This window comes from Clarias gariepinus, chromosome 16, assembly GCF_024256425.1.
Source record: "Clarias gariepinus isolate MV-2021 ecotype Netherlands chromosome 16, CGAR_prim_01v2, whole genome shotgun sequence".
Taxonomy (NCBI): domain Eukaryota; kingdom Metazoa; phylum Chordata; class Actinopteri; order Siluriformes; family Clariidae; genus Clarias; species Clarias gariepinus.
This window is the reverse complement of record NC_071115.1, coordinates 22,012,430-22,040,369: the sequence shown is the minus strand read 5'-3', so window position 1 is coordinate 22,040,369 and position 27,940 is coordinate 22,012,430. Positions and strand designations below refer to the sequence as shown.

The window sequence follows — 27,940 nt, the reverse complement described above, 5'->3', positions numbered from 1 at the left end:
CTTATAAAATAATTTACTTAAAATTCACTAATACAAGCCTATATGCACTTTTTTTAACTTGACTATAATGCAAATACAAAATGGTAAATGTTGATGCAGGTCAAATAAGTTCTAAAAGCATTTAAATATTTATCACAAACATTTACTGACAATTTAACATCTTTACATTTTCATTTGGAGAGATTTCAGCTCTCAGTACAGATAAACATTTTTGCAATTATGTGCATTTACATTGAAAAGCAAGAAGAGACCCATAGTTTTGTAATAAAATATATGCACCATCATTAGTTGCAAATACAATATACAGCAAAATATACAGTACTGAAATGAAAAGATGAAAAATATTACCTTGGTGTCATCCGAGTTTATTTCTCCTGAAAGAAAGTAACACTCAGTGTGTTGATTTACCGTGGTATGCATAATGTAAAGTAAGTGTTCAAAGTGCGTGTGCACCACCTCGCTGTAGGCCGTGTTCATATCGTTTACGCAGATTCCCAAGAATCTAGATCAAAGATTGATGCAGAAGGAAATGATTTGCTTGGGTAATGCAGGCACAGTTCTTGGCAGAACCTCACAGTTGAACACACTCCTGCTTAACATTCCCCACAAGTAGGCATCAGGTGGTGAGAAGGAATGTGTTCTGCCACCTTTTTAAAAACTCTGTCCCCGTTTACGACCACTTCCGCATGAACAGAAATAATACTTAACTATGAATACTTTTCCTTTATCGAGACATTTCCAAAAACAAATGCACAACCAAACTTTTTTTTTTTTTTTTTTTTACCATCAAACATGTGCAGCTAGAGCCATGCCTCGTTAAACAAATGCATGTCCAAGAAGCGCAGGTTTAAGTACTGTATATTTTGGCACACACCGTATTAGAACTATTTGCTTCCTTCCAGAGAAAAATACCCAGTAACTTTAAATTCTCTATTTAACCATTAGAATAAACACAGTTCAATTTTAGGAAAAGGGTAAAAGATCAGTGGAGTCATAACCAGGTTCACTTGAAGTTTGAAAGACATCTGTTCAAAGTTCTGTTAAGAACTGCACACTCATTCTACAACTAGGTGAATTGTTGCTCTGAAGGCTTCCAAAAGAAAAGTAACAAATAATGTATTGTATTAACAGCACATTTTGGTGCATACATTTTTTGTAAAATTAAATGTCTATTTCTTGCATGTTTGTGCACATAGAGGTACATTGTATTAAAATCTGGAGTATTACTCTTAAAAAGTGAACTTCAAAAATGAATTTAATATAAAATCCAACATGAATTCATAAAACCCCTGCAGTAACGCAGCTATGTGAGCTGTAACATGTTATCAAGCAACAAAATAGTTATTTAGATTTAACTGCATCTGGGTCCACAAGTGTGAAGCATGAACATTAAGGTATAGAACCGTAATAAATCAGCAAGCAAAAAAAGGCTAAATTATACAAAAAGAAAGAACCGTCTCCAGTAGATTAAGTGAAATGGAGTGTGGCAAATAAACACCAACACTTATCCCAACCAAATATTGATAAGGAAAGAAAAAGACTGTACTGTTTAGCCTGCCATTATGCAGATCCCACAGCCACAATCCTCATCACAGTATTTCAAAGTTCACCCTGTCAAAAAAAAAAAAAAATACTATATGATCATTACTTTCTTCTTGGGCCATTTAAGTCACTGGTGATTTATTTGAGCAGCAAACCAGGGTGAGGGCAAGATGACGGGGTGATCCCGCTGGTGGAGTTATCAGGAGGGGATGTCATCGCGAGGAGCTACGTTCTTTGCTTACACAGTCATCTTTACTTGTGCTATCACCATTTTCCATCATGACGGAGGTTTTTTGCTTCTTCCTGCGGTGCGTCATCGTATCACCCTCACAGCCTGATCCAGCCTTCAAAGTAAAAGAATGAGTAATTACACAAATTCACAGTAATAGTAACAGGCATATTATGCCTACTGGGGAAGAAATAATTTCACCAAACTGAAACCCACAATCAGTTTGCATACAGCACTACGGCTAAAACAATCTGCAAGTAAATAAGCATTTACTGTAGTGAACACACTATAGATAAAATTATTTTACATAAATCATTAAAAGAACAAAATCTAATGATCATGTAAACAAGCATTTTACTGAAAAACAAGTAATGGAGAGGATAAAGATGCAAGTTTTAAATTAAATGTGACATTTAAGCAATTTAAGTATCATTTACCAATAAGGATCAAAATGAACAAGAGATAAAAGCTATTTTTCAATTTGAAAATGCAAACTACCTTTTCAACTGTTCTGAAACAAATTTAATAGTTTAGAAACAATGTGGAAAAATGCATATCTTTGTTTTCAATATGATGTCAGAAAAACATTAAGTTTATCGTTTGGGTCTGCACCACTACTGACTTATTTTAGACCACTGATTAATTATTCACTTTTCTATATAAAGAAAGCCGATGACAAATTTATTTGCCATATCCATCAGCATACTTGATTATGCAAGTATTTGCATTGTTTAATTCGAGCGCTATATAGCCAAGTTCATACATATTTAGACAGCAACAACTTTTGTAACATTGCCTCTGAACAAAACATATTTGATACAAAGACTTTCCCTTGTCAGTCTTAATACAGTTGATGCAGTTTCATGAAAGTGTGCTGCCTTTTTCTGGTTGTGTCACGAAAAATTAAAGGGGAAGGTGGTCAACAGTTGATTCCAAATGTTGAATTTGCATTTAAATCACAAACACCCTCTGAAAAGGTGCACATGCACAGTGCAATGAGAAATTACAGGAGTGGAAATAAACAGCTAGATGGGCATAAAGAATACACCTTTTTTTTTTTTTCTTAAGAGAAGGCAATTTGCACAGGACTGATTTGCTCGGAAGCATAAAGAACGGACTTTGGAACAATTAAAGGTCATAGCTTTAGCATTTTTGTATTTGGTCAGGTGTAGGCTCAGCAAAATGATTGTGGCAATAAATGTGAATGACCAGGTTACCATATCAATGGATTTTGCCCAAGAGATTGCAATGCTAATATTAACCGGCCTCAAACTGTGAAAATATGGCTATGGGAGCATGAGGAAACATTTTCACACATGAATTCACCAACAAAAATCCTAACCTTAAGGACATAAAAAATTTATAAAATAAAATCTTAATGAAGTGTACTGGAGTAGACCAAGTGGTTTAATTGTCCTGTCATCAATACAAGAAATTTTCCAAAAAAATAAACAAATGGCTCTCACAAACCATTTACTGACGAGGTGTTTTGTTTGCGGTTTGTTCATTTGTGTGCTTTGCTGCACTTCTTTGCAAAGCGTTGGAGCTTTTCTTCATGCTAACTGTTTTTGCTATTCATTCTGTTTGCCTATGGTGTGTTAATGTTTGATAGGTCAGTGTTGTATTGTTTGTTCCATAGCCACACACCCACAAATCAATTTATGTGTTACAACTCTAAGGTGAACAGGTCGGCAGGCTCGTGCATACATCCCCTAACTAGACATGATAGGCAAGTAGGCAGGGAACCACCCCTTGTATTTTTGTAAAGGGCCTAAGGAAGAGTAGTTGACAGTGTTTTCTTGCCAATTAAGCGAGAGGGTGAATCGAGAGTAGACATTCCTACATTTTTCCCTATATTTGCTTTGATGCCATCTAGTCTTCCCTTTAGGAGACTGCCGGCTACACTGGTTTTCCTTCAGCTTGCTTTTTGTGTATTCTGTGTGCAAGTATTGTAAATTTTGTCCCAAATCACTTGTGGTGGTACAACTGAGGCAAAGCTATAAAGTCGTCACTGGTTAAATACTTACTGACCTGACCATCAGATTGGTTCCAATAATTCCCACCTGCATTACAGGGTTTTTAACTTCAGTCTAAAATTAAACAACATACCTCTGAATCAGAATCGGAGGAACTAGAGGAAGATGAGGATGAGGAGTCGCTAGAGCTGTCTGAAGCAATTCCTGTGGACTCCTGCAGGTCCACTTTGTCTGCCAGAGCAGCTAAATCTGGCCGCTCCTGTTTTAGAATTCTGGAAGAGATTAATTTCCAAATTATATCCTGCATACAGTTTAATCTAAGCTGTGCAAACTAAACAAACTTGCACACACCTGTACCACTTCCTGGACAGTTTAGGCCGCCCACGAACAGTCTTGTGCCAAACAATGGGGAAGTTTGTGGTACTTGCAAAATTCTGAGTGACTGCAATAGTAGTCTCCAAGTTGAGGACAACGTGCCACCAGCCACCTAAAAAAAAATATTTTTTTTAATTACATGACACAGACCCATTTAGTTTAATTACTTGCAATTTGTAGAGCAGCTTAGTTTGCATTTATTGCTATAAGGTTTAAGAAACACTATGTGGTTGACCTTATTTTAAATATTAAATAAAGATTAAAGCCACAGCTTAGGCTAGAATGCCTAAAGAATTCAGCAGGAATGTAGTGTCCTATTATATGAAATCCAAAAATATGCATCGTTTCTTTCCACCAAAAATATTTTTTGCTATTATACATTTTCCTATATATCCACTTGATATGTTAAATAGATTACGACTGCTACGACTGCCTGAAGCAGTAATATGATCATGATTATAGGCAGGAATAGTCAGTAACTAACCAGGAACAAAGACTGTTTCACCAGGGCCTTGCAGAATCTCCAGTGGCCTGAATTCAGCAGGCCAGGAAGGTAACTGTGTGCGTGGGTAAATCACACGGAACCAGGTGATGGCTTCATCCTGCTGGTTGCCGCCCGCATCTCGTGTTACCTTGATAAGCTCACGTGGGGTGTGTGTGGGGAACAGGCACCAGCGCTTATGACCTTGCACCAGGGCATTCCACGCACTCGTACCTAGTGGGTCAATGTGAATGCCTGTGCCAGAGCGTGCAGGGCCCATCACAAACCACCTAGAAGCAAATGACAAGGGAACCAAACCGGTAAAAATTTCAAGTACAAATAGCAATAAATAATGCACTCGCACCCTTATCTTTATTTGTAGACTTACAATATTTAGAAATCATTTGGACGAAAAAGGCTGAACTGAGCAACTAAAAATTTACCAAAAGCCTTTGGGGATCAACACTGAGCATTATTACAAAACCTTTTATTTTTTTGCTTTTTGGCAGAATGTAAATCACCACTCTTGGAGCATGTCCATCCTCACTCTTTCAATGATATTTATACACTGGAGGACCAGAAACCAGTCTCAGAATGATTTGTCTGTTTATATGTCCAGACTTTTTCACAGCATCACACAAAACTGACTGGACAGAATTTAATGAAACTGTGTCAGTCCTTAGGTTAACATGCAAGTTAAACATGCACAATAAATTAAAACAAAATGTTAAGTCCAAGAGACATTATGAGCAGTTTTGTGCCACATTACCTCACAGCAGCAATCGCTTTATTGCTTGAATATAGCGCTTTTGCCCTTGGAAGGCAAAACCATACGCGTCCCTCAACAAAGCCAATCGACGCAATTAGTTTACCGTAAATACAGAGAATGCTGGCTAAGAGCACAAATGTGCGACATAGCACAGAATACTCCCAAAAAATACATATATAGTTTTTCTTTTTTATAATTTTATTTAACTTTTGTAACTGAACCGTCGAAGATGTATGATGACAGATCAACGCATGTTAATTCTTCCTGCGAGAATTTTTTAAGTAGTTTGAGGTGTTTGTCCAGAAATCATGGAGGTAATAAAAGCAGTTTTAAGAATCAGCACCATAAGATAAAACATGCGTCATTAAAGCAAAAAGATCCGCAGCAGGTGAGGGCGTGTCAAATACCCAAACTGAGATTGTTATGTGCCAAAATCAAAATGTTGAGTAAAAGTGGTGTTATGATTAGTCATGCGCCGGATGGAATAATCTTTTAAAGAAGGAGTGTATTTTGCTGACGACGAAAGAAGTACAACTTGGTGTAAACAATGCGTAATATACTCAACCTTACAAAATGTTTTTTTTTTTTTTTTTTGCATTAAGACACGCAGACAATAAGTGAGCGTTAAACTTTTAACCATTCGCCAACCAAAACCATTTATCATTGTTCATCACCGTCAATCAACAACAGGTACTAACGCAAGTTATAAATAAAAGCAAACCCCAATGCTAATTGTAAAACAATCGCCCTTACTCTAATGCCTGGTAGATGAAATTAATCTGGCAGCCCTTTCTTTTTTTCATTCTGCACCATACACTTTGTGATTAATTTATTAATTATTTAATTCACTACCAATCCAATTTATTTATTTTTCACAATGTTGAAATCATAGCAAGGCTGTGGATCATAACTTCTGGATTTGTTGACGTCCAGTCATGTTACTGCAAATATTATTAATTTAATAGACTGCTCAACACACTTGTTAGGTTGTTTGACACTTTAGAGGCGGGAATAGTGGCTGATGTCTTAGATCCTTTGTCTGTACCCATGGAGCTGGCACTGATCTGTCAACTACTATTCAAGTCAAATGGAAAGTTTGATGAACATCAAACAAAAACATTACCAGTCATGATGTATTTTTTTCCTTTTCATTTATTTTTGGCAATTCATTTATTTTTATTTTCATAAAACTATTGCCTTTAATTAATATAATTTTATTAATTTAAGTAAAGTTTTTATACGGCTATCATTTTTAGCTAAGAATGAGAAAAGAACCATTTTTAAAAAAATGCACATTTTAACCGCTTACCCAGTTGTATGTCAAATTAATGTAGGTTTAAATAAAATGACTGAATATATACAGACAAGACCTACATGCGTACATACAAGACCTCTGTTACCTGTAAGGTGGCCGGCGCTTCTCCCCAGCAAATTGAAATAGGTCATCTCTAAAGAAGACAGGCACCTGATAGTCTTCAAGGAGTTTGCGACGTTTGGCATGCTCACCGTAACTACTGTCGAAGATATAAAGTGGACTGTCATCTCGCGTGGACTCCATATATTCAACGTAATACTTCATCTTCATCTTCACAGAGTAGCCGTCATTGTCCTCCCCACATTTGAATTTCTGGTTTCGGTACTTGCGCTTCAGGCGTTCCACAGTCCATTTCTCCCGGGCAGGCCATGATTCCTGGCAGTTAAGAAGAACTACGGGCTTGTAAGGCTTCTCGAAGCGTTGAATGAACTCCTCCAGGCTCAGATGCAGGGCATCCACACGTTCCACACCGTCCTGAAAAAGAAGGCAAGTTAATTGAGCATGTACATAATTACATGCATTGGAAACTTTAAAGACTGTGAAGTACAGATGTGGGCAAAGGTGTGAAGAGGACAGGGAAAAACATCCATTAATTTAGCAGGCTTGCGAGATACACTCCAAACATATTGAATCAGCGAGGCCAACTGTTGCATTTCCTGCTGCACACTCTTTTTGAGGTCAAAAGGACTATTAAAGTATAAATTGATGTCACTTTTCAACGTATTAATATACATTGGCCTTCTGATCCCAATACTTGTGCACGGCACAGTATATGATGTTCGACTAAATAGTACATGGCAAAAGCAAAATGACCGTCACTAGGAAATGTTTGTACAGTTTGTGTACGAAAAAAATTTACAGTTTAAAGCAGCAGTGTTTAAGTCCAGCACAGTCTGGCGATTCTTTTCTGTTCGAACACAACTGATTTAAACCATCTATAAATTGTTTCGTGGATGTGTTGACGTGTAGGTGAATCAAACCACACTGTACAGCAGCCCTCCATTACTCAACTTGAACACCCTTGGGTGAAAGCATGGCTTAAGTGCTTACCCCTAAAAAGATCTACATACATTTTTATTTCATTCAAAGAATTCTATCCAAAGTGAATTATAATCAAGCAAGTATCCAATACAAGCACAGAGAATAGAAAAAGGTAGAAGTAAAGTTCTTTGTTACACGATATTCAGATCCGAATGATGAGCTATAGCCAACATGTTCCCTCGTGTTAAAACACACGTGTTCACTCCTGGGATTTCGTTACATTAGAAAGCTTCATCTGAGACACGGTACGAGAATTTACACTCATCATGTATGCAGAGGAGTTTGACCCTTTAACTAAAGCCTAGAGAGGGGCAATGCGCAGACGCCACCATAGTGTACGTGCAGTAACTAACGTAACGTTAGCTTAACCACACTGCTGCTAACGCCACTAGTAACCCCAACACACCGCGGTCTGAGTAATGATGCTGTGGGAGCGGATATTTTTAACGCCGTGATGAAAACTTGTCAGAACTTCTGGCCAATACAGTGAATACATGCAACAGGTTATCCCGGGACCCCCCTCCCTAGCTCAGACTGATTTAAAGCGCAGCTTAGCCAGATAACGGTAGCGGTCTGCGGAGCGCATCGTCACTGGCTAGCATTCGGTTACCTTCACTGTCCGGAGCGAAAGATCAAAAGTCTCGAAGTAGTTATGTTTTGTCCAGTCACAGGAATCCTTCAGCTCAGGTCTAGCGCTCCGTTTCGCTTCTTTGATTCGTTTCTTACTTTTGTGGTTCATTCCTTATGAGGGTGATTGAAGCGGAGTCTCCAAGAAAAATAATAAGGTGGTTAGCCGGCGATGCTAGCTTTCCACACGGTACCCGTGAACACAGTGCAAACAAGCAGTAAAGCGTCAGTGACTTCAGGAAATAAAAGTTATTCAGGGGTCTGTCTTAAAACCACATCCGGGTTAACAAAGACAAAAGAAAACGGTGCTTTTTTTCTTAAACGGTTACCGGAGCCAGTAAACTTCACAGGGGAGGAAAAACTTGGGAAAACGGATAACAGCGACATGAGTTACAGGAAAGTCAACCTTATATAGCGCAACCTAGCATTAAACATTTAAACTCCACCTTTTTGTCTAAGCGAAGCAAGCCTATTTGCTACATTTAGAGATGTATTCCAACTGCAAAACGTCATTGGTTGTTACAAGTAGTAGGCCGTCCGTTCAAGTAGTAACCAATAGTATAACAGCACTGAAACGTCCCGCCTAAAGTGAACAACGTGATTGGCTAACGTTAAGCCTAATTGGTGGATTTTCTATTCCTAACAGTGTTAAAGAAGTTTACTTTAAAATAGTACACAGTAATCACACACATAATTGTAAGTATATGTACATTGCGGATCTACGTATGTATATTTATTTTATTCATGAATCTTATTTTCACTTTAAAGGATATGAATATTTTTCTGCCACAGTAACAAATCATCTAAATATATTGTCAACTTTTATATTTTAATGGCCAAATTCTACATTCATACCTTTAATTTTTTTTTATTACATCTTCTTTCATCTTCTTTAAATCCTATAGATTAGCATACATCTTTGTTATTGTCTCAACACTCAGATTTAATCAATAAAACACTGTGATTTTTTTTTTATCTATTTAGTATATTTTTTCTATTATTTATTTATTTGATGGTTTATTCTGTCTATTTACATCTTTATTGTTGATTTTGCTTATACTGTATATCTTCTATATATTTTTACCTGTTCTGTTAACTATTATATAGTTATATAATTATAATAATATAATTATATAGTTAGTTAGTGTAATTAAATTACACCTGAATGTTGGATTTTAATCCTTTTTTTCTTTCAGTTTTGTAATTGTTATTATTATTGTAATATAATAACAACAACAACAACAATAATAATAATAATAATTATTATTATTATTATTATTATTATTATGAGGCTTCCATTTCTTCTGTTAAATCTTATAGAAAACCACAAATGTGCTCTGTGTTACTTTCTCAACATTCAGATTGATTAATCAATGAAGCACTTTTTTTTTTTTTAGTAAGTTTATTAGCTTTGTATTTTTAAAAAACAATTTTGTTAGCTTATTTTGTCAATTACAGAATTTTAATTATTTACTTTTTTGGCATAAAATTTGTTTATACTGTGTATACAATTAGGTTTTAACAAATTCATTATGTATATGTTATACTTTCACTTGAAATTGCTATTCTTGTTATAAAGAGAAAAAAAGACTCACCTTTGCAGATTTTTTTTTTTCCTTTATAACAATAATAATAATAATAATAATAATAATAAAAGAGTGGAACAGGTGGACATGCACACATAGTTTCTCAGTAACCACTCTATTTTAAATAAACAAGAATATATAAGGATTTTTTTAGGAGGCTTAGGGCAGTTGTCATGAATTACATTGCTTGTTGCACATTTCTTGTTCTACATATAAAATAAGGACTAACTTGTACTTTGGAACATGTACAATAACACTTGAGTGAGTTTTTCATGTTCTCCCTGTGATTGGTGGGTTTTCTCTGGGTGCTCTGGGTTCCTTCCATAGTAAGACAAGAGATAAGATTAATTAGTGTTCCCAAATTTCCCGTTTGTGTGCGCCCTGTAATGGACTGGTACCTTGTCCAGGGTGTACCCTCCACCTTGTACCCTAAGTCTCATGGGATAGGCTTTAGGTCCCATGACCCTGTATACTTTGTCAAGCTACACATGGTGCTCCTGAACTGCCCATGCTCCAGACCTCCTTGCCCTCTGGAACTGTCTGACTCATCCTTGTGCCCGGCTTCTGGTTGGAGATCCTGTCGCATGGAGGCCTGTGTGGTCTGCTTGGAATGCATGTTTTGACTAGAGACGGTTCCATTTTACCATGAAGATGGTCCAGTAACGAAACTGGACTCCATATAACGTAAATACATCTCCTGTTAGACTGAACTTCCAGCCACCTAACACACAGTATGATTGTGGATCAATCCCTGCTATGTGATATCACCCAAATGAGTCTGGTTAACTCTAAAGGTTTCTCCCTATTGCCATCATCACCCTTAGCTTGCTTATCTGGGGCAATCTTATCATTATGATATATACATATTTTCTTACACATATCATTCAAATTTCCTTTATTTTATCTTTTGATTCTGTAAATTTGCTGATTATATGCATATGCTGATGATTATAAGTGTTAGTCCATTCCTACAGTATGCTTGGACTCTCTAGAGCCTCATGAGCATCTCTCTCTATCAATCCATCATCCATGTACAGTACAGGTATCTCTTATCTCTCTCTCACACACACACACACACACACACAAAAGAACAGGCATGTCATATTCTAAAATACAAAAAAGATATTTTTTAAATATGTACATAGTTGGCTAGCACTTCTTAGTTTCATTCTGATTGGCAGCACACACCCATGGCATGGGTGCAAACCATCCACCCACACAGAGACTACATTCCAACCGCCGTTAAAAAACAAGGAAGAAGAAGAACGTGATCAATACGCAAATTATCGCGTGACGCCATATTGCGTCATCTCGTGACTTTTAGCTTCCATTAAAATAAGTTAAACAATTGCTATCAAAACAGGAAATCAACAAATAGAAAATCAAGTCATCGTCCCAAATATGTGCATAAACGAATCGGTTAAATAATCGAATTGTTTAACTTATTATGTATTGCCATTCTAAGTAGCACAAGTTTCGGTTTTTTATTTACAGATAAGAACTACATTACCCATGAGCACATGCGAACCCGACAGATCATCAGCTGATTCCTCACATGACAGATCTTTTCGTGAGTTTAGTGTTAAAGTGGCTATGGTTAGTTAGCAACGTGAAAACTGTTCGAAATGTTAAGCTTTAACTGGTTTCTACGTACAATCTAGTTAACTGTGAAGTGGCAGCCTGCTCGGTATGATCCTGAGAGATTACTCACTGTGACACACAACGAAAAGATCTTTATATCTGGTAAGTCTCTTGCTAGCTAACACATAAGGTGGAGACGCTGTACTGTGGGTTACTGAGTCATGTTTGGCTTTTTAAATCTTAAATATCCAAAAGGACACGATTTCATACAAGCTGTAATGAAGTTAAAATGTGAAATGTAAAATTTACATGAAGATAATGGCCAGAATATTGTATAGTAAAGTATAGAGTGGCTCTATTGTTTCATAAATAGTATAATGTTATGTTATTGTGCACAAGATCTGGATAATACTACATCAGCGTTTTGTGCATTTTTTGTTTGTTTGTAATTTTAATTTATCTTTTTTTCTTCGTAAAACTTTTCAGTAGCTTTATAGGGTTTGACTGTACAATGTTGTACACAACGCATCTGTAACAGGGAAATTATTGTCAGGGCTATTTAATTGCTATTTAATTGTATTGAAAAAGCTTGAAAATAAAACATTTTTTCGGCATTAAAACAAGACAGCTGTTGGCACTTACAGTCATGGTCAAAAGTTTTGAGAACATATGGTTCATTATATACATTTTACATACACACATACATTTCCACAAAGTCAGCTGATTCAGTGTTTTTAGATCTGTTCGTCAGATGTTACTCTGGTATACTGCAATATAATTACATGCATTTCACTAGTATCAAAGTTTTTTTTTCTTCGACAATTGCGTTATGTTTATGCAAAGAACTTTAATATTTGCAGGGTTGATCCTTCTTTTTTTAAGACATTTGCAATTCACCCTGCCATGCTGTCAATCAACTTCTGGGCCACATTCTGACTGATGGCATACAAAAATTCCCAAAATAATAGGTGTGCAATGGCATATAGAAAATGCAAAATATTATACAACATGCTTGGTAGCAGTAGGGTTAATCAGTCAGAGACTAACAGTTATGTTCAGAAACATTCATTTTTATTCCAGATTTTACATTTTATTAACAGTAAAGAATTACTTTTAGTAATTAGTCCTATAAGTTTTTTTTTTTATTATTATTTGTGGCTAGATTGACACTAGTTATAGAAGAGTTTGTAGCATCAACACAGTCGGTAGTATTGGCTTGACAGACCATTGCTCTGTACCTCACCTGAAGTGTTATCGTGAGATAAAACAGTGGAATTGGTGTCATTAGTGATTTTTAAGCAAACCTTATTGACAGTTTATGAATTGTTTAATACATCATGCTGAATTAACAAATACTGACTTACAGTTTTTTTTTGCAATACAGAAAGCTGATATTTACAACTATGCTTATATTTGCAGAAAGCATATATGTACGGATATTTATATTTACACTTACTATTTTGTCATACGTAACTGGTCACATAGATGTTTATTGTTTGTCCTTTTCTCAATAGTCATTTGTCTTTTTAGTTTCATTATTAATATTAATAATTTTTTTGTTATTTTTTAAAGATTTTATTGTTAACTGTGCAGATTACAAGCTGTTAACTGTGCAGATTACTATGCCTTATGGATTTTTTACTTACGGCTGTTTAATCCAACAGTTTGTTATATCTCTGCTGAACATGATTTGTCAGCCAATCATTCAAAACAATATATATTTTGAATTACCTTAAAGTATACCAGGGTCTGTTTCAGCATATCATAAGGTAACTTTACTTATAAACCTGGTCATACTGTACATCTGGGTTCAAATTTAAACTCCTACTGTGGAGTAAATAAGAAACAAGAACAAGAAGGATAACTCACTAGCTTATACAGTATATAAATAAATGTGAAACACTGAAAGGTACACTCAAAGTCTATAATAAACGCATTTCAATTCAGCATATGACTACCAGCAAATATTACAATACTATAACAACATTTACAATATTATAGTAAATATTACAATGATAGTAGCACGGTTTGTGTCCCGTGAAGCTCACAGTAACCCCACTGATGGTATCTTCCCTATCATAGCCAATCAATGATCTGTACAGATCTCTCCCCATGGTTCAGCACGCACATCATGCACAGCAATCATAAAAGCCATCATTGTGCGAAATACAGTTTCATTGCCGCTTTATGGCATTGTATTTGCAAAAAGTTGTCTTTTACATACTCAAACTTTATCATGCCTGCTCTATAATCACCAAGGTTGCCAGATCATACTGCCAAAAATATGCATCGGCAACACTGAACGCCCACCCACTGTGATAAAAACAAACCAAAAAATTAAGCTTTTTTTTTGTTTTTGCTCATTTCGTAACTATGGTCAACTTTTTATAGCCTGCACAGAACACATTTAATAATAAATATTCTATAATTCACTGTTAAATGAAAGTTTTATAGAAAGCATAACGATTGTTGCTTTAAACAATTGGAACTGATAAAACACATCAACTCATCAAAAGGAGTAATTTTTTTATAAGTAATAAATGGAAAGCGCAAAAAAAAAAAACATTTTGTTTGTTTTTTCCCCTACTGATCAGAAAAACAATCTGATCCAAAATTCAAAAATAGTGGTATGATCCAACAATTTGATATAAAAAAAATTACACTGCAATTATTTTGAAACAGATTGTGATTGTAATTTTACAGATCTGCGATATGTATATAATAAATGGAGCATTTTTGTACTCAAATGTATTTTTCTAGGCTAACAGCAAGTAATTACACAAAATGTCTTATTATGATAATGGCTATATTTATTACCTCAAATGCATAAAAAATGTGAACTTAAATTATTGAAAAACTCATATACATAGATTTTCCAGATTAAATAATTGCAGAGGTCCATACTGAATTTTATCCCATTTGTGCAGCACTAATCCGAATTGGAGTTTTGTGTTCTGTTTCACACATATTTAAAATAAAACAGTTAAAAAAAAATCCTTTATCAGTAAATCAGTTAAGATTATTGTACTTTTTGTTTATATAGTTATTTCTTAGTGGTCACCTGATCTCTTTCTGTATTTTTCAGGTTGCTGCTGAGTTGAGAGGAAATCACACAAAGATGAAGCCAGAAACCAAATCACTGTTAAACATCTTTGTCCTGGGTCTTGGATTTATGTTAATGTTCACTGCCTTTCAGACCTGTGGAAACATTGAAGTATGACAAAAAAAGTGAAATTTTATTTGGCTATGTTTGAGTATTTTTATTTAAGTGGCAAAATAGGTTTTCACTGTTTGCTACAATGTTATTTTCCACACTTTTTGAAATGTAATTTTTTGCAAAGTCATAAAAAAATTATGTATTCCAATAATATATGCAAAATAATGTTTAGTTCATACTTGTGTTTGGCCTTTTTACAGCAAACCGTGATTAAGAGTTTTAATAGCACAGAATTTCATGGAAGCGGTTACACAAGGTATTTATTATTTATTAGTTCTTAATTTCACTGGCAAATTCTGGACAAGAGATTAAACTTTTTGCACCAAGAGGGTTTGGTTATATTGAATTATAAGAGTGTGACACTGTCTTTTTGTCATTTTTTATAGCTTGTCTATTATTTACGGAGTCTTTTCTGCATCAAATCTAATTGCTCCTTCAGTGGTAGCTGTCATTGGTCCTCAGTTGTCACTTTTTTTCAGTGGACTAGTTTACAGGTAAGTTTAAGCCAGCAAACATTTTTTTTACTTAAACGAAAAGCATACTTTCATGCCTGTTAATCTCTGTAGTGATATAAATATGAGGATGAGTCAAAAAAGATCCTCACTCCACTTCTGTTGGCCACACTGTCTTATCTGCGCTTTTCATTAAGGGCTACTGTCTCCCTAGTCACACTGTGCGGTGTGAATGTGTTACATCAGTTCATCTGTAATTGTGGTCTGAGCAGAAATTATGATTTGCACGAAGAGCAGCGTTCGCAGTTATTTGTTTTTTTTCCATGTGGTCTGAGGGTGTACCAGGTGCCGAGAAAGTCTTTGGATATCTGCAAACAAAATTTGGCCCGATATTCTAAGGAAGGTGAAAGTTTTTTTTTTTTTATTTAGAGAATCATTACTGGTGACAAGACATGAATTCGTCACTATGAGCCTACAATCAACAGTCGAGTATGGAACGGAAACATCCTCAATCTCCAACCAAGAAAAAGTTCAAAAGTTTCTTCAATTTCCCAGCTGATGCTTGCAGTTTTTTGGGATTCTCAAGAGCCATTATTGGAACATTATCACGAAATGGATTCAACAATCAACAGTGCTTGATACAGTGAGACGCTTATTAAAGAGCTGAAGCCAAAACTTCGAATTAAACACAAAGGACTACTAGCCACAGGTGTTGTGAATCATGCATGACAATGCACATCCGCCCTCCACTGCCCACACTGTCGACACTTTACAAAAATTTCATTTTGAGGTGTTAAAGCATCCTTCTTATAGTCCTGATGGAAAGTGGTGCATTTGTGACTCAACATTTTTATGATTTTTATGATTCTGAACACAAATGCTTGTTCATTGATGGATAAAGGCAGGAAATTCTGTTGAAAAATTATTTATTTGTCTTTTCTCAGACAAGTTAATTAAAATAAGTTCAAATGGATAATTATTGACTAATTTTTGAAAATCTTCTCATTCTGGTCTCTTTTTAGTGGATACATTGCTATGTTTATTCATCCATTTACCTGGAGTTTCTATACTGTTTCAGTCTTGGTCGGAATTGCTGCTGCAGGTACATTGACCGTTAAGCACCTCTACTAAAATTTAAAATCTTTGTTCTATTTAATTGATTTAATTTCCTTTTTACAGTGCTGTGGACCGCTCAGGGGAATCTTCTTACCATTAATTCCAGTGATTCCACCATTGGCCGTAATAGTGGGATATTTTGGGCTTTGCTGCAGTTTAGGTGCGTCTCTATGTTTTTGTTAAAGATTTCTTGCCATATAGTAATTGATAGTTACTTATCTTAAACAATAATTAGTTAAATGTTAACTTAATGTGTGTTGGTTCTTGCAGCTTGTTCTTTGGCAATCTTTACATTTATGTTGCCTGGCATGGGAAGGTCAACATATTAGGTGAGTTATGGTGTTTTTCAATTGGTATTATTATAGTAACTACATACTATGTGTGCAGTGGATGGATGCAGTTGTGTGTAGTTGGAAATAATGCATATAACTTCATGTGACTGCTACTTCCATATATATGACAGATAAAGACCGTCAGACAGTGTTCATTTCGCTCACCATCATCAGTCTGGTTGGAAACTTCCTCTTCTTCCTCATTCAGCGAACTGAAACAGAAGTTTTGCCTTCTGAGGGGTCTGAATCACCAGTGCCTGGAGATGCTTGTGAAAGCGACTCAGGGGTGGTGTGAGTATGGAAATCATAAGCCTCTGTGTTTGCCAAGAAATGCTTTAGATATATAATGCCTAATATAGAGCAAATACAAACATATCTCAATATTGTTTTCTGTTTTTATGCAGAGCGTCGCAGGGCCTATGTGTTCAGGCTTTGGTGGCATTCAGTAAGTTTTTTTTTTTTTTTTTTTTTTGTGCTGCTGTAAAAAGAAAAACTATAAAACACTCATTTACACTTGGTTTTGAGTTCTACTAATATATGCTGTTTGAACAGAGAAATCCATTCAGCTGTCTATGACCAAAGAAATGTTGCTGCTAAGTATAACCATCGCATACACAGGTAAACCCTGTTCTTCACTTATTTAACTATACACTTGCAGTCGAAACTCATGATCTTCTTTAAACATTGTGGCATAATGATTGTATATACACAATAATAATACACAAATAATTTAAATTTCAGAAAAACCTTGACATAAAAACCAATACCAATAGAGTAAGAATACCTAAATAATTTTATAACAAATGCAAATCGCCAATCCATGAAGACATAAAATTGCTCTCAGTCTCCAAAGATGTTGCATTTAACTGAATGTTTTTTTCTTTCACTGGTAAGTGGTGTTGATCTCACTTCATTGAGTTTGGGGGCTATTGTGCTTAAACTGCACACTAGTGCTGTACAATTAATCGCATAAAGATAAAATCGCAGTATGGACCTGTGTAATTATTTAATCGCAAAAGGATGCAATTTATTGCAGATAATATATGCATAGTCGTTTAGTGTTTGTGAATAATATAATTATTATATATCTTTTATTATTAGTTATTAGCCTGAATAAATATGTTTGAATACCGATTGGTGCATTTAATAGTTCATTATCACAATTGCGATTTTCTATTTTATTTTATTATTTATTTAGTTCAAATCACACCATGCAGCCCTACTAGTGACCTTGGAGCAATAACAGAAACTTTAAATATACATTATATTGCCAGTATTTACTCGCTTTTAAATGCGTATGAACTTCACATGCATATGAACTTCAGCCCACCCTTTTTGGACCTTGTTTGTGCACTGGTGCACAGTCATCTTGGAACTGGTGTGGGGTTGTTTTTCAGGAGTTGGGCTTAACCCCTTAATTCCAGTGAAAGGAACTCTTAATGCTTCAGCATTCTATACCAAGACATTTTGGACAATTTCATGCTCTTAACTTTGTGTGAATAGTTCGGGGATGGCCCCTTCCTGTACCAACATGACTGTGCACTAGTACACAAAGCAAGGTCCATAAAGGCATGAATGAGCAAATTTGGTGTGGAAGAACTTGACTGGCCTGCACAGAGTCCTGACCTCAATCCGATAGCACACCTTTGGCATGAATTAGAGCGGAAACTGAGAACCAGGCCTTCTCATTCAATATCAGTGTTTGACTTCACAAATGTGCTTCTGGAAGAATGGTAAAAATTTCCCATAATCACACTCCCAAACTTGTGGAAAGCTTTCCAGAAGAGTTGAAGCTGTAATAGCTGCAAAGGGTGGGCCAGCATCATATTAAACCCATATGCATGTTGAAGGTAAACGATTGAGTTCTCTTGGCAATATACTGTAGTGTATATTCGAAACACAATAGAAATGGTTCTGAAAACATAGAATGTAGTTTACCTGCACAAACCAAAGAATATAAAGATTTTTTTTTTTTTTTTTTACCAGGACTGGAATTGACATTTTACAGTGGGGTATATGGGACCTGCTTAGGAGCCATGACGCAGTTTGGTGATAATGCCAAAAGTCTCATTGGCCTCTCTGGAATTTTCATTGGTGTTGGTGAAATTCTTGGTAAGATTGTACATTTTGTAATAAGATTGCATGAGATTAAATGGTATAGTGATACTTGTAAAGTTTTTAATGGTGATTGTTTTTTTTTTTTCAGGTGGGTCTGTGTTTGGAATGCTGAACCAGTGCAACAAGTATGGAAGGAACCATGTGGTGCTCTTGGGATTGTTTACACACTTTTTGGCCTTCTACCTAATATTCCTGAACATAGCCAGTGATGCCCCACTTGCCCCAGAGGAGGGCACACGGTTGCAAGGCTTCTTCACTCCCAGGTAATGCAGATGACAGGAGTTGCAGAATACTATGCAATGAAAATTTAGTTTGTTAATGCATAGTTTTATTTTTTTCAGCAACATATCATACTAGGTGTTGGTTTATCCACTTGTCCTTACTCTCAATTTTTTTTCTGTGTTGATCATGATGTTTACCCTGGATTTAGCATGGAGTTGGCATTGTTCTGCAGTTTTCTGCTTGGGCTTGGTGACAGCTGTTTTAACACACAACTACTCAGCATTGTGGGTTTCATATTTCGTGAAGACAGCGCTCCAGCATTTGCTGTTTTCAAGTTTGTACAGGTAAAATCCACAAGTTCATTATTTGTCATTACAGCCGGTGTGTTTAAAGAAAGTGTTAACAAATGTAGTTTGTTAACTGCAGTGACGACAAAACTCAGACATGGGCAGGGCTGGATATAAAAATAAACTTTAAAAGGAGAAAGAAGAGGTGAAGGTGCAGGGGGATGTGGTACATTGTTGTCTGGCATGCGGGAAAGGTGTCAGGCAGAGGTGTAGCAATAGTTGGAGTGGGCCACATAGCATCTCTTTTGCAGTCTGTGATGCAGAAGAAAAGAGGTTAGTTATCATCACTCTGTCCGTGGCGCCCTTTACCATAGAGGGTGTTGAGCTGCAGTGATTATTTTGTACTAGCCATGCTGCATTTCCTCGCCCCAGACCATGTGTTTAGTTGTTGCCCACAACAGTGGTGCTAAACCGGCACTCAGTGGAGCGCCTTCAGCTCCAAGCCTACTGTTGGTAATGTCTGGGCCCAGAGCAAGCAAAAAAAACATTGAGTTACATGGTCATTAGTGTCCTTCAATTTAGCCATGGACTGTTAGAGAATGACATGTGCCCAAGGTTAAATTTTGGCCTAAGAGAAAGTATGTAAGCTCTTTGTTTGCTTACCTTATTACCTTATGATTATGGCAGCGCAATAACTCACTATAGGGGTGAGCTTTGTCTTTGCTTATAGGACTGGGTGCTGTTCTACATTAAAATTCTGGAAGAGAGAGGAAAAACTGGGGACAAATACCCTGGTTTTGTCACTTCACTTTATGACTTTTGTTATTAAATTGTTAATCTAAAGCAAATTAATTTCACATACATCTGACTGTGAAGGATAATACATTCCCAGTGGATAGCCAATGGTATTTGGACACAATACATGTAGTCCCCAATTTACGAACATTTCAAGACCTCTCACTGGCTGTGGAATTTATGGTAAATCTTTTGGGCGCTGTGGGTTGGGGGTGGGGCATCCATGGATCGGACTTGTTTGTCTGGCACATTCCATGGGTGCTTTATCAGAAATTTGAAGGCCAGATCAATAACCTTCACTCCTTCGCCTGCTAAGCTCCGTAAGCAGCAGACTGTTATCCACTGAGTGTTCTGGTACCTTTCTATTCTGCTCGGCATTAATGTTTTTCCTGAAATTGGTGCTGTATTGACAATTGTGGCCCCCAAAGGTATAAATGAGCCTTGGGTGTTATCCTGTCACCAGTTTATTGGTATATAATAATAATAATAATAAAAAAAATAATAATACAATAAATTATAGTAATATAATAAAGGGTCATGCAGTTATTTTAATAAGGAAACTTGTGTATTTTTTACTGTTTAACCAAAAAAAATGTTTTCTTTGTTGATATGGTAATTGGTGGTCTTTCCTCATGCTCTTTGCAGTCCATCGCTGCAGCTCTGGCATTCATCTACAGTAACTATCTTCTACTGCAGTGGCAACTGCTCATTATGGTACTGGTGGGCTTTACTGGGACCATTTCATTCTTTGTGGCTGAATGGACTGTGGTCAACAGCAGACGAAACTCCGATTATGACAGCATCTAATGGCTGGAGTCAAAGACAATGTGGCAGCAGGAGACTAGTTTTGTGCACTCCTTTTCAGCATTTTTCCTGCAGCTTCCTTGATCCTCAGGATTGTTAAAAAATTTGTAGATCTGGCCAAGTTTGTACACCTCCCCACTCTAACACACGCACAACTGTATTGTTTCTTCTTTCTTGCAGGTTATAATTTTTTTATATATATATATATATATATATATATATATATATATATATATATATATATATATATATAAAGCCATTAAATTTCTTTTTTGCTTTTCTGATAATGAAAATTTTAAAGGTCTAAAGGAATTAGGGTTGGTTGTGTACACATCTCAAAACTGTAAGGCAATAATTGTTGTAAAATGCCTTATTAAATTAATGTAATTTCAGGCATAGTTCCAGCTAATTATTGAGCCAAAGGCAAAGTGCAGTGTAGTAATTCCTTATTGTTATAAAGGGAAAACATTTCAAATGTGTATGTTTTAATAGTAGAATCCAGTCATTAGAAAATACTTATAATTTAGCTACAAGATGACCGAGATATTGCCTCCAGTTAAACTTGGTTTTGTTTAAACTTTTTACCTTAAGTGTTTTCCCCCCCATCCCTTTAATATTTACTAGCCACTGGCCACAGAATAATCAGTTAATGTTAAAAGAACAAATAAGATTCTCTGTTATTAATAGTCTCAGATTTCATTTTTGGAAATTTACAACAGTAATATTGGTCCTTCCTTTAAATGATACGTCGCTAAAATGTTCAATGACAATTGAAGAATCAATGATGTGAGAAAGAATCTGACAACCTGTATGCCTCTGCACATCTCTAGATGTTCATTTCCTCAAGATTTAATTCGTAACACTACATCAGTATAACTGTAATAAATTAATGATATTTCTGTTAAATCATCAATTGTAAATTCACAAATCTAATTTGTGAAAGCAATACCATAATCTGTGGTACAACTGCAAATATAGGCGGAAGATAGCTATGTACTCAGGACTTTTGCTACAAGACATACATGAGTGCTGTAATCCTGTAAATGCGTAAAAAAAAATTCTAACGATTTAACATTTATACTTTTTTTTCCCCCACATTTGGCTCATCTTATGTATAAGAAAACAACTGGACATTTTCAAGCTTCCAAAAATAGAAAGCTGTTCAGTGAAGATTCTGCAGAGAGCAATAGAGCCTTTGAAATGCATGCAGTACGATAATCAGTTTTATTATGGTGGTGGTATATGGATAATGTTCCATAAAAACAAACAAACAAAAAAATCCTGAATCATTCTCTCTCCCTTTCTCACTGGCTGTGTAGTTGTATGTGCATGCATTGCACCTACACATTAAAAGTATGTAATAAAGGTGGTTCTTGTTTGTACTATGTATATAATCCTGATTTCACCCCAGGAAACACCTTTCTTTTTTTTTATCCATTATTCTCTTAGGATTATTTATAAATTTAGTGCTTCTGTTTACTGTTAAAATATACAAATATACATGGATGCATATATTAACTTGGTGCATTTACAAATTGGTAAATGTATTCTTAAAAACACACCTAGTGCTTTTAACAGGCATCATGGTTAAAGCTGGAACTTATTTAAGGGCCTCTAGTATTCTACCCTCCCAAAAATTTTCAGTCAATATTTTCTCAACAGCTGCATATATTTTTCCCCATTCCTTCCTCTTCTTCTGCTTCTTTTTTTTTTTTTTGCAAACTGAGCACCTAATGGATTTAACCTTTTCTTATTTATATGTTTATTTAATTCAACAGGCATCAGGAGATTACACTTCGCTTACACAGTTTGGAGAAAAAAGCACATTGGAGACTTTTAATGCAGAAGATTCCTGATAATGTAACACCATAAAGGCATTTCTGTGGCACCACTCGAAAGTTTCTGCGCTTTGTACAGTATCGATTTTGGAGCCATTAAAGCGATACGTGAATCAACACAAAAGAATCGCAAATAATAACAGAACTAACTTTACTAACTGCATTGCTGTGCGGAATTAGTTGACCTGAGGGGATGTCCACAAACTCCCTGCCTCCCCATCTCTAAGGGACCTTTCCAGTGAGTCCCCTGCCTTACCCACAAAATAAAATCAGGGCACTAACAAGGTTAATTAACTTGTGACAAAAAATTACATGTGCAAATGAGCAATAGAAACTGATGTATTTTGATTTCTGCTGCAGCGCACAGAATTTTAAACTAACCTGCATTGTGCCAACTGACCAGGTTGGTGAAGGTGGCACACTTTGCATATGTTACAGTACTATCAATTATTGCTTAAATGATAATCAAAATGACACACTGTCTATACCTTCATAGTCACGATTTACATATTTTCTAATGACTACTTTCAGCATGACTATGCACCATTATAACCACTTAAAATAGTTCTCTGACCATGACAATATGTTTTCAGTGTCTAAGGCCTGTGGTAAAACAGGAGATTTGCAGCATGACAGTCCACCTAAAATCGGTATTGCATCGAATGTTTCCAACATTTAGTAAAAATAATGACATGACAAATTTCGTCTAATTGTGTTGGTAATAATTTTTTATATTAAGTTTTGCAAAAAAATAAATAAAAATGGTTTCCTGGTATTAGATTTGTTCAATTGTGGTGCCTTCCCATATACATTTCACTCAATAAATAAACAACCAGCCATAATATAACTTCTAATAACTTTTTATTTCTGTAAAGTAAATAACATTATTTCAGAACCAGTCTTGAAAAACTGTCAAGGGTTGGGATACATTATGCCTAAACATTATGTAAACTTAATAAAAGCAATCTCACACCTTCATTCCGCACACTTTACTGCTCACTGGTTCCATTCATTCCGAAATTCAACAGATGGCGTCGTACTATTTTTAAAAGTGTGCTTTTGATTGTACAATTATTGATTGTGCGAACAAAGTCGCAGGCACATCTAGTACTATATATTTTCTATTCCTCTAGAGTACCCAGAGGAAACACACCAAGTAGGGTAGAATTACATGCACACAGACGCAAGGCTAGAAACCAACCCTCGACCGTGGAGGTGTGAGGCCATAGACCTTACCATTATGCCACTGTGCTGCCTCGACTGCTGTATATATAGTTAAACAAAACGGTTTATTATTTCAACCAACATTTTGGTTACATGTAAAAATATCATTACGTATTTGTCCTTGCTGTTACAATCATCATTTGTATTGAATGATTTCCAGGCAGAGATGACCCAGCTAGATGCTTTTTGTTTGCATGGAATGTATCCAGTGGGATATCAGTGCACTGCAGGTTCCATTTGTTCAGCAAAGCTTCCATAGACCAGTCCGAGCTGAAACAACATATAATATGAATCATTTACCTTCTCAACAGCAATATTGTTTAAAAACAATTATTACATACATTACTGAATATTTCTTTTAGAAATAAGCCAAATGCTTAGGAAAGCCGATACCTTCTTTCCTGAAATGAGGTCCAGAACTGACCAAAAGGGTTTCGTCTTAGAAGAAAGGAAAGTGTTACAAATACATCTTCAAAATCTGATGAAAGAAGAAATGAAATCTGGTTGGTAAAGCAAGACTAACAAAAAATAAAACTAAATGAAACCAGAGTCAGATTCACCTTGAGGTTCATAGAAAACATCTGATCCCAGTATAATGTCTATAGGTGGTAGAGACCTCAGCGCTGGTGATATCTCTCCCCAGGTGAGACCCACGACAGGCACTTCAGGCAGATCATTCAGCTCACAGCAGCGCCGGCTGTTTTTCAGGCACAAAGGACTTTCAGCACTGTCTGACAGAGTCACATGAGCTCCGCATTTCGCAGCCACAATACCTGGCAAACTTACCCCAGCACCTAGCTATGATATTGTAAATAAAAAAAATAATGTAGCAACAAATGTAAAATATTTTTTTAATATTTAAAATATTTACATTTAGATGATTTATATCAATCACATCAAGTTATGTTTCAGTGCTTATCCTAAACATAAATGTACTTTATTAAATATTTGGGATAACGCCGTAAAAGACAGCAAAAGACACATACAAGAAACATACAAAGACCAACAATACTGTAGTATTGAGATTTTTATAGGCTTTTGAGGGAAGAACAAGAACATTAAGAAAATTTTTTTGCAATAGTCACTTTATTAGAAACACTTGCGTAGCTCTATCAGCTATTTGTGATAGCAGTGCAACATTACCCAGAACCCGGTCGAGGAATTCATTTAATGTTTATATCAAACATCAGAATACAAGAGTGTGATCTCTGTTACTTTAATCGTGGCATGGCAGTTGGTGCAACAAGGTGTGATATGACTTAACTGTCAATCGCTATTTTTTTTTTTACATCATTCTGCGTAAACTGTGTCAAAGGAAAATGGCCAGATTGTTTTGCGATACCAGGAAGGATACAGAAACTGAACTAATCACTCTTTACAATCATGGTGATCACTGTTATATATCATTCTCTTACTGTTGTCTCGCTTATTTAAAAAAGTGTGTCAAGCTGTAGGTTTTCAAGCATCTTGTTGATGAGAGAGATCAGTTAACTGCTCACAGGGTGTGTTTTTTTTTTTGTCACAATTCTGTGTAAAGCAGAGAATGTTGTGTGTGAAGTCACAGAAATAACACTTTCGATTCTGATGTTTGATTAATTTGGATGATTTTTATGAATGGCTTTGCTTCCACTTGATTGACCGATTAAAAAACTGTAAAGGCAACTTTTTTCATATTTGCTTTGTTGAAGTTTGTACAGTAACCACAATATGTAGCAACTAACATGACCACAGAATACCTCCAAAATGCAAGTTTTTCATCGGACAAAGAGCAAATGCTTGGGTTAAGGGATTTTCTATGTTCAAGACTAAGTGAAAACTAAAATTGCCAATTTGGAAAAGTCAGAGCTATTGGAAAACTACCCCCCCCCCTTTTTTTTTTGTTGCTAAGGTCAGAGAGGGGAGGTGCATTGCAACAGGTGCCAACAGACCCTGATGCCTAAACATGCAATACTAATAAGATGACCTTTATCAATATGAAATGTCTCACTGCAAAAGATGTGGAACAATCTGATTCGCCCTACTATAGTGCCAGTATGGTGTTAATTCCTATTAGCATCAGTCACTTTGTTTTCAGTGAAAATATTAGTCAGTTTCTGAATAACTGTTTCGTCTTACTTTACAGAATAACATTTGTTTGACCTCGTGTGTCTCACAAAAGCGTCACCTCGAGCACGTGTTTTCTCTGTATTGTCTCTCTCGTGTTCCACACATACTGTGCCAAAACCACTGCACACGGCCACACGTGCATCCCGTACTGCGTTCCCAGAACCTGGATTCACACAGGCATGCAGGTACTAAGTTACACAAACGAAATTAATACTAACATTATTAACATAACATTCACACTTTCACTACCTCTGGAACAGACACTATCAACGGCTGCGTGCCATCGCTGTTATCAAATGTAAACGTTTTCTGGATAAAACGTAAATCGGCAGACTCGTCCACGGTACATAGTTTAGGAGAACTCATATTTTAAAACCTAAAAGGAGGATCCGGAAGACGATGGCGTTGTGGATACAACGCTATTGGCTGTAATTACCCACGTGTTGTCACGTGGTGCAAACAGCACGAACGCATGGGATAGCAAGACCTCTACGTCAACGCGTCCGCCATATTGGTTCGGGCAAGACTCGTCTGCAAACCAATTAAAGTAAACGGGGAATTGTGATTTTTCTAAATTAATAAAAATAAAAGTACTATACCGTTTACAATTATTTTTTTGTGGGTGTAGTACATAAATTGTTTTGTCTTAATATTTGGCTATAATTGCTGCTGTACATTTAAGAATTATGTATCTACATTATTTTTAAAATCTGTGCAAAATAGTCCCGCCCCCCCAATTGGTTTTGGCTGCCTTTCCCTTGTTTTGTAATGGGTAGAAATAATAATAATAATAACAAAGTAGATGTGATAAGGATGTGGAAATTGGAAAGAGGAAGAATTAATTATCAGGTTTTAAACTTGAATAGTACTTTTTAAAATAGTAGATAAACACTAGTCCTACTAAAATCAAGACAGAAAATATTTCTTGAGCTAAACATCATGAAAAGGAGAAGCTGATTTTTAGACATATATCAAAACATGGACATTTCCAAATAAAACTACGCAAAGTAAAAATGTGAGGGTAAAAGAGGCAGATGAAGACCTAGAAAACAATAGCTTGATAATATTTTAAGCTGGAATAACACAATATGAACAATAAAAAAGGAGCACCTTCAGCGTGAAGATGCTAAAACACTTGACAGGACTCTGAGAGGAATGCCAGGAAAGTGAGAACGTGGAGCATGTACTGCTCTAGTGCAGGAAATATATACAGGAGAGCCATTGGGTGGCACTTGGCATATGGTGGCACTGCTCCAAAAAATAGGGAGAGTACAAAGCAATCTTTAGAGTCTATTAAAATAGAGAGTCGATGATCAGGGAAGGAAGATTTAATGTGGTTTTCGAGAAAGACTGAACTGGAAAGTCAGATTTAATAGACAGGGAAGCTGGGAAGAGAGTTTGATAGGTGGCAGTGATATAACCTATTGAACTTTAACTAAATGTTGAGTGGTGCCTGTCCCATGCCTGGATAAAATGGGAGGGTTGCATTAGACATTTTAAAGAAGGCTCGCCTTTAAGAGGCCTGGAGGGAGAATGACACCTGTAGTTAGCAATAATGCAACCTACTGGATACCAACGGCTGTTAAACAACAACAACAAATAAATATGTATTATACAGCTATACTACTATTTCTACTACATATATTATTTATTATTATTAAATGAATATTGTTCTATGCTACACTGTTCTATGCTTTTGTACCATACTGTATGTAGTTCTACATCTCAATTGATGTATTACTCTTACATTTTCCACTATATACACTGTATTTTTAAAATAAAAAGCAGGCAGTTAGTTTGTTTGTATTGACCATTGCATGTTAAATTTTTTTTAGTACTTCAAGGTAAATGCGGTTTTCTCCATTCTGGAGCACAAAAAAGCTTCAGCCACGGAGAGTTAAAATTTA

The 27,940-nt window shown here is 35.9% G+C and overlaps 3 protein-coding genes across 4 annotated transcripts; 1 reads left to right on the top strand and 2 right to left on the bottom strand.

Annotated features, from left to right (window-relative positions):
- Window positions 1-126: 126 nt before the first annotated feature.
- Window positions 127-8,761, bottom strand: jmjd6 (jumonji domain containing 6, arginine demethylase and lysine hydroxylase). The gene is made up of 6 exons (XM_053515318.1): window positions 8,339-8,761; window positions 6,773-7,161; window positions 4,607-4,893; window positions 4,099-4,234; window positions 3,881-4,019; window positions 127-1,886 (listed from the first exon to the last, which is right to left on the bottom strand). The coding sequence occupies exons 1-6, from the start codon at window positions 8,465-8,467 to the stop codon at window positions 1,755-1,757; spliced, it is 1,212 nt and encodes a 403-aa protein (XP_053371293.1). The 5' UTR covers window positions 8,468-8,761; the 3' UTR covers window positions 127-1,754.
- Window positions 8,762-11,670: 2,909 nt separating this feature from the next.
- On the top strand, window positions 11,671-23,348 carry mfsd11 (major facilitator superfamily domain containing 11). The gene is made up of 14 exons (XM_053515296.1): window positions 11,671-11,684; window positions 14,608-14,736; window positions 14,940-14,995; window positions 15,126-15,233; window positions 16,214-16,293; window positions 16,371-16,467; window positions 16,578-16,636; window positions 16,771-16,930; window positions 17,044-17,084; window positions 17,192-17,257; window positions 18,626-18,751; window positions 18,846-19,020; window positions 19,188-19,323; window positions 20,707-23,348. Exons 2-14 carry the CDS (start codon window positions 14,641-14,643, stop codon window positions 20,866-20,868), a joined length of 1,362 nt encoding a protein of 453 aa, XP_053371271.1. The 5' UTR covers window positions 11,671-11,684; window positions 14,608-14,640; the 3' UTR covers window positions 20,869-23,348.
- A 276-nt stretch (window positions 23,349-23,624) lies between these two features.
- Window positions 23,625-26,404, bottom strand: mettl23 (methyltransferase like 23). 2 transcript variants are annotated; one of them, XM_053515099.1, is made up of 5 exons: window positions 26,283-26,404; window positions 26,092-26,196; window positions 24,488-24,624; window positions 24,321-24,405; window positions 23,625-24,197 (listed from the first exon to the last, which is right to left on the bottom strand). In XM_053515099.1, the coding sequence occupies exons 2-5, from the start codon at window positions 26,136-26,138 to the stop codon at window positions 24,035-24,037; spliced, it is 432 nt and encodes a 143-aa protein (XP_053371074.1). In that variant the 5' UTR covers window positions 26,139-26,196; window positions 26,283-26,404; the 3' UTR covers window positions 23,625-24,034. The 2 variants fall into 2 exon arrangements, with proteins under 2 accessions (XP_053371074.1, XP_053371073.1); XM_053515098.1 differs by having other exon boundaries at window positions 24,488-24,725; window positions 26,283-26,399.
- Window positions 26,405-27,940: the final 1,536 nt, after the last annotated feature.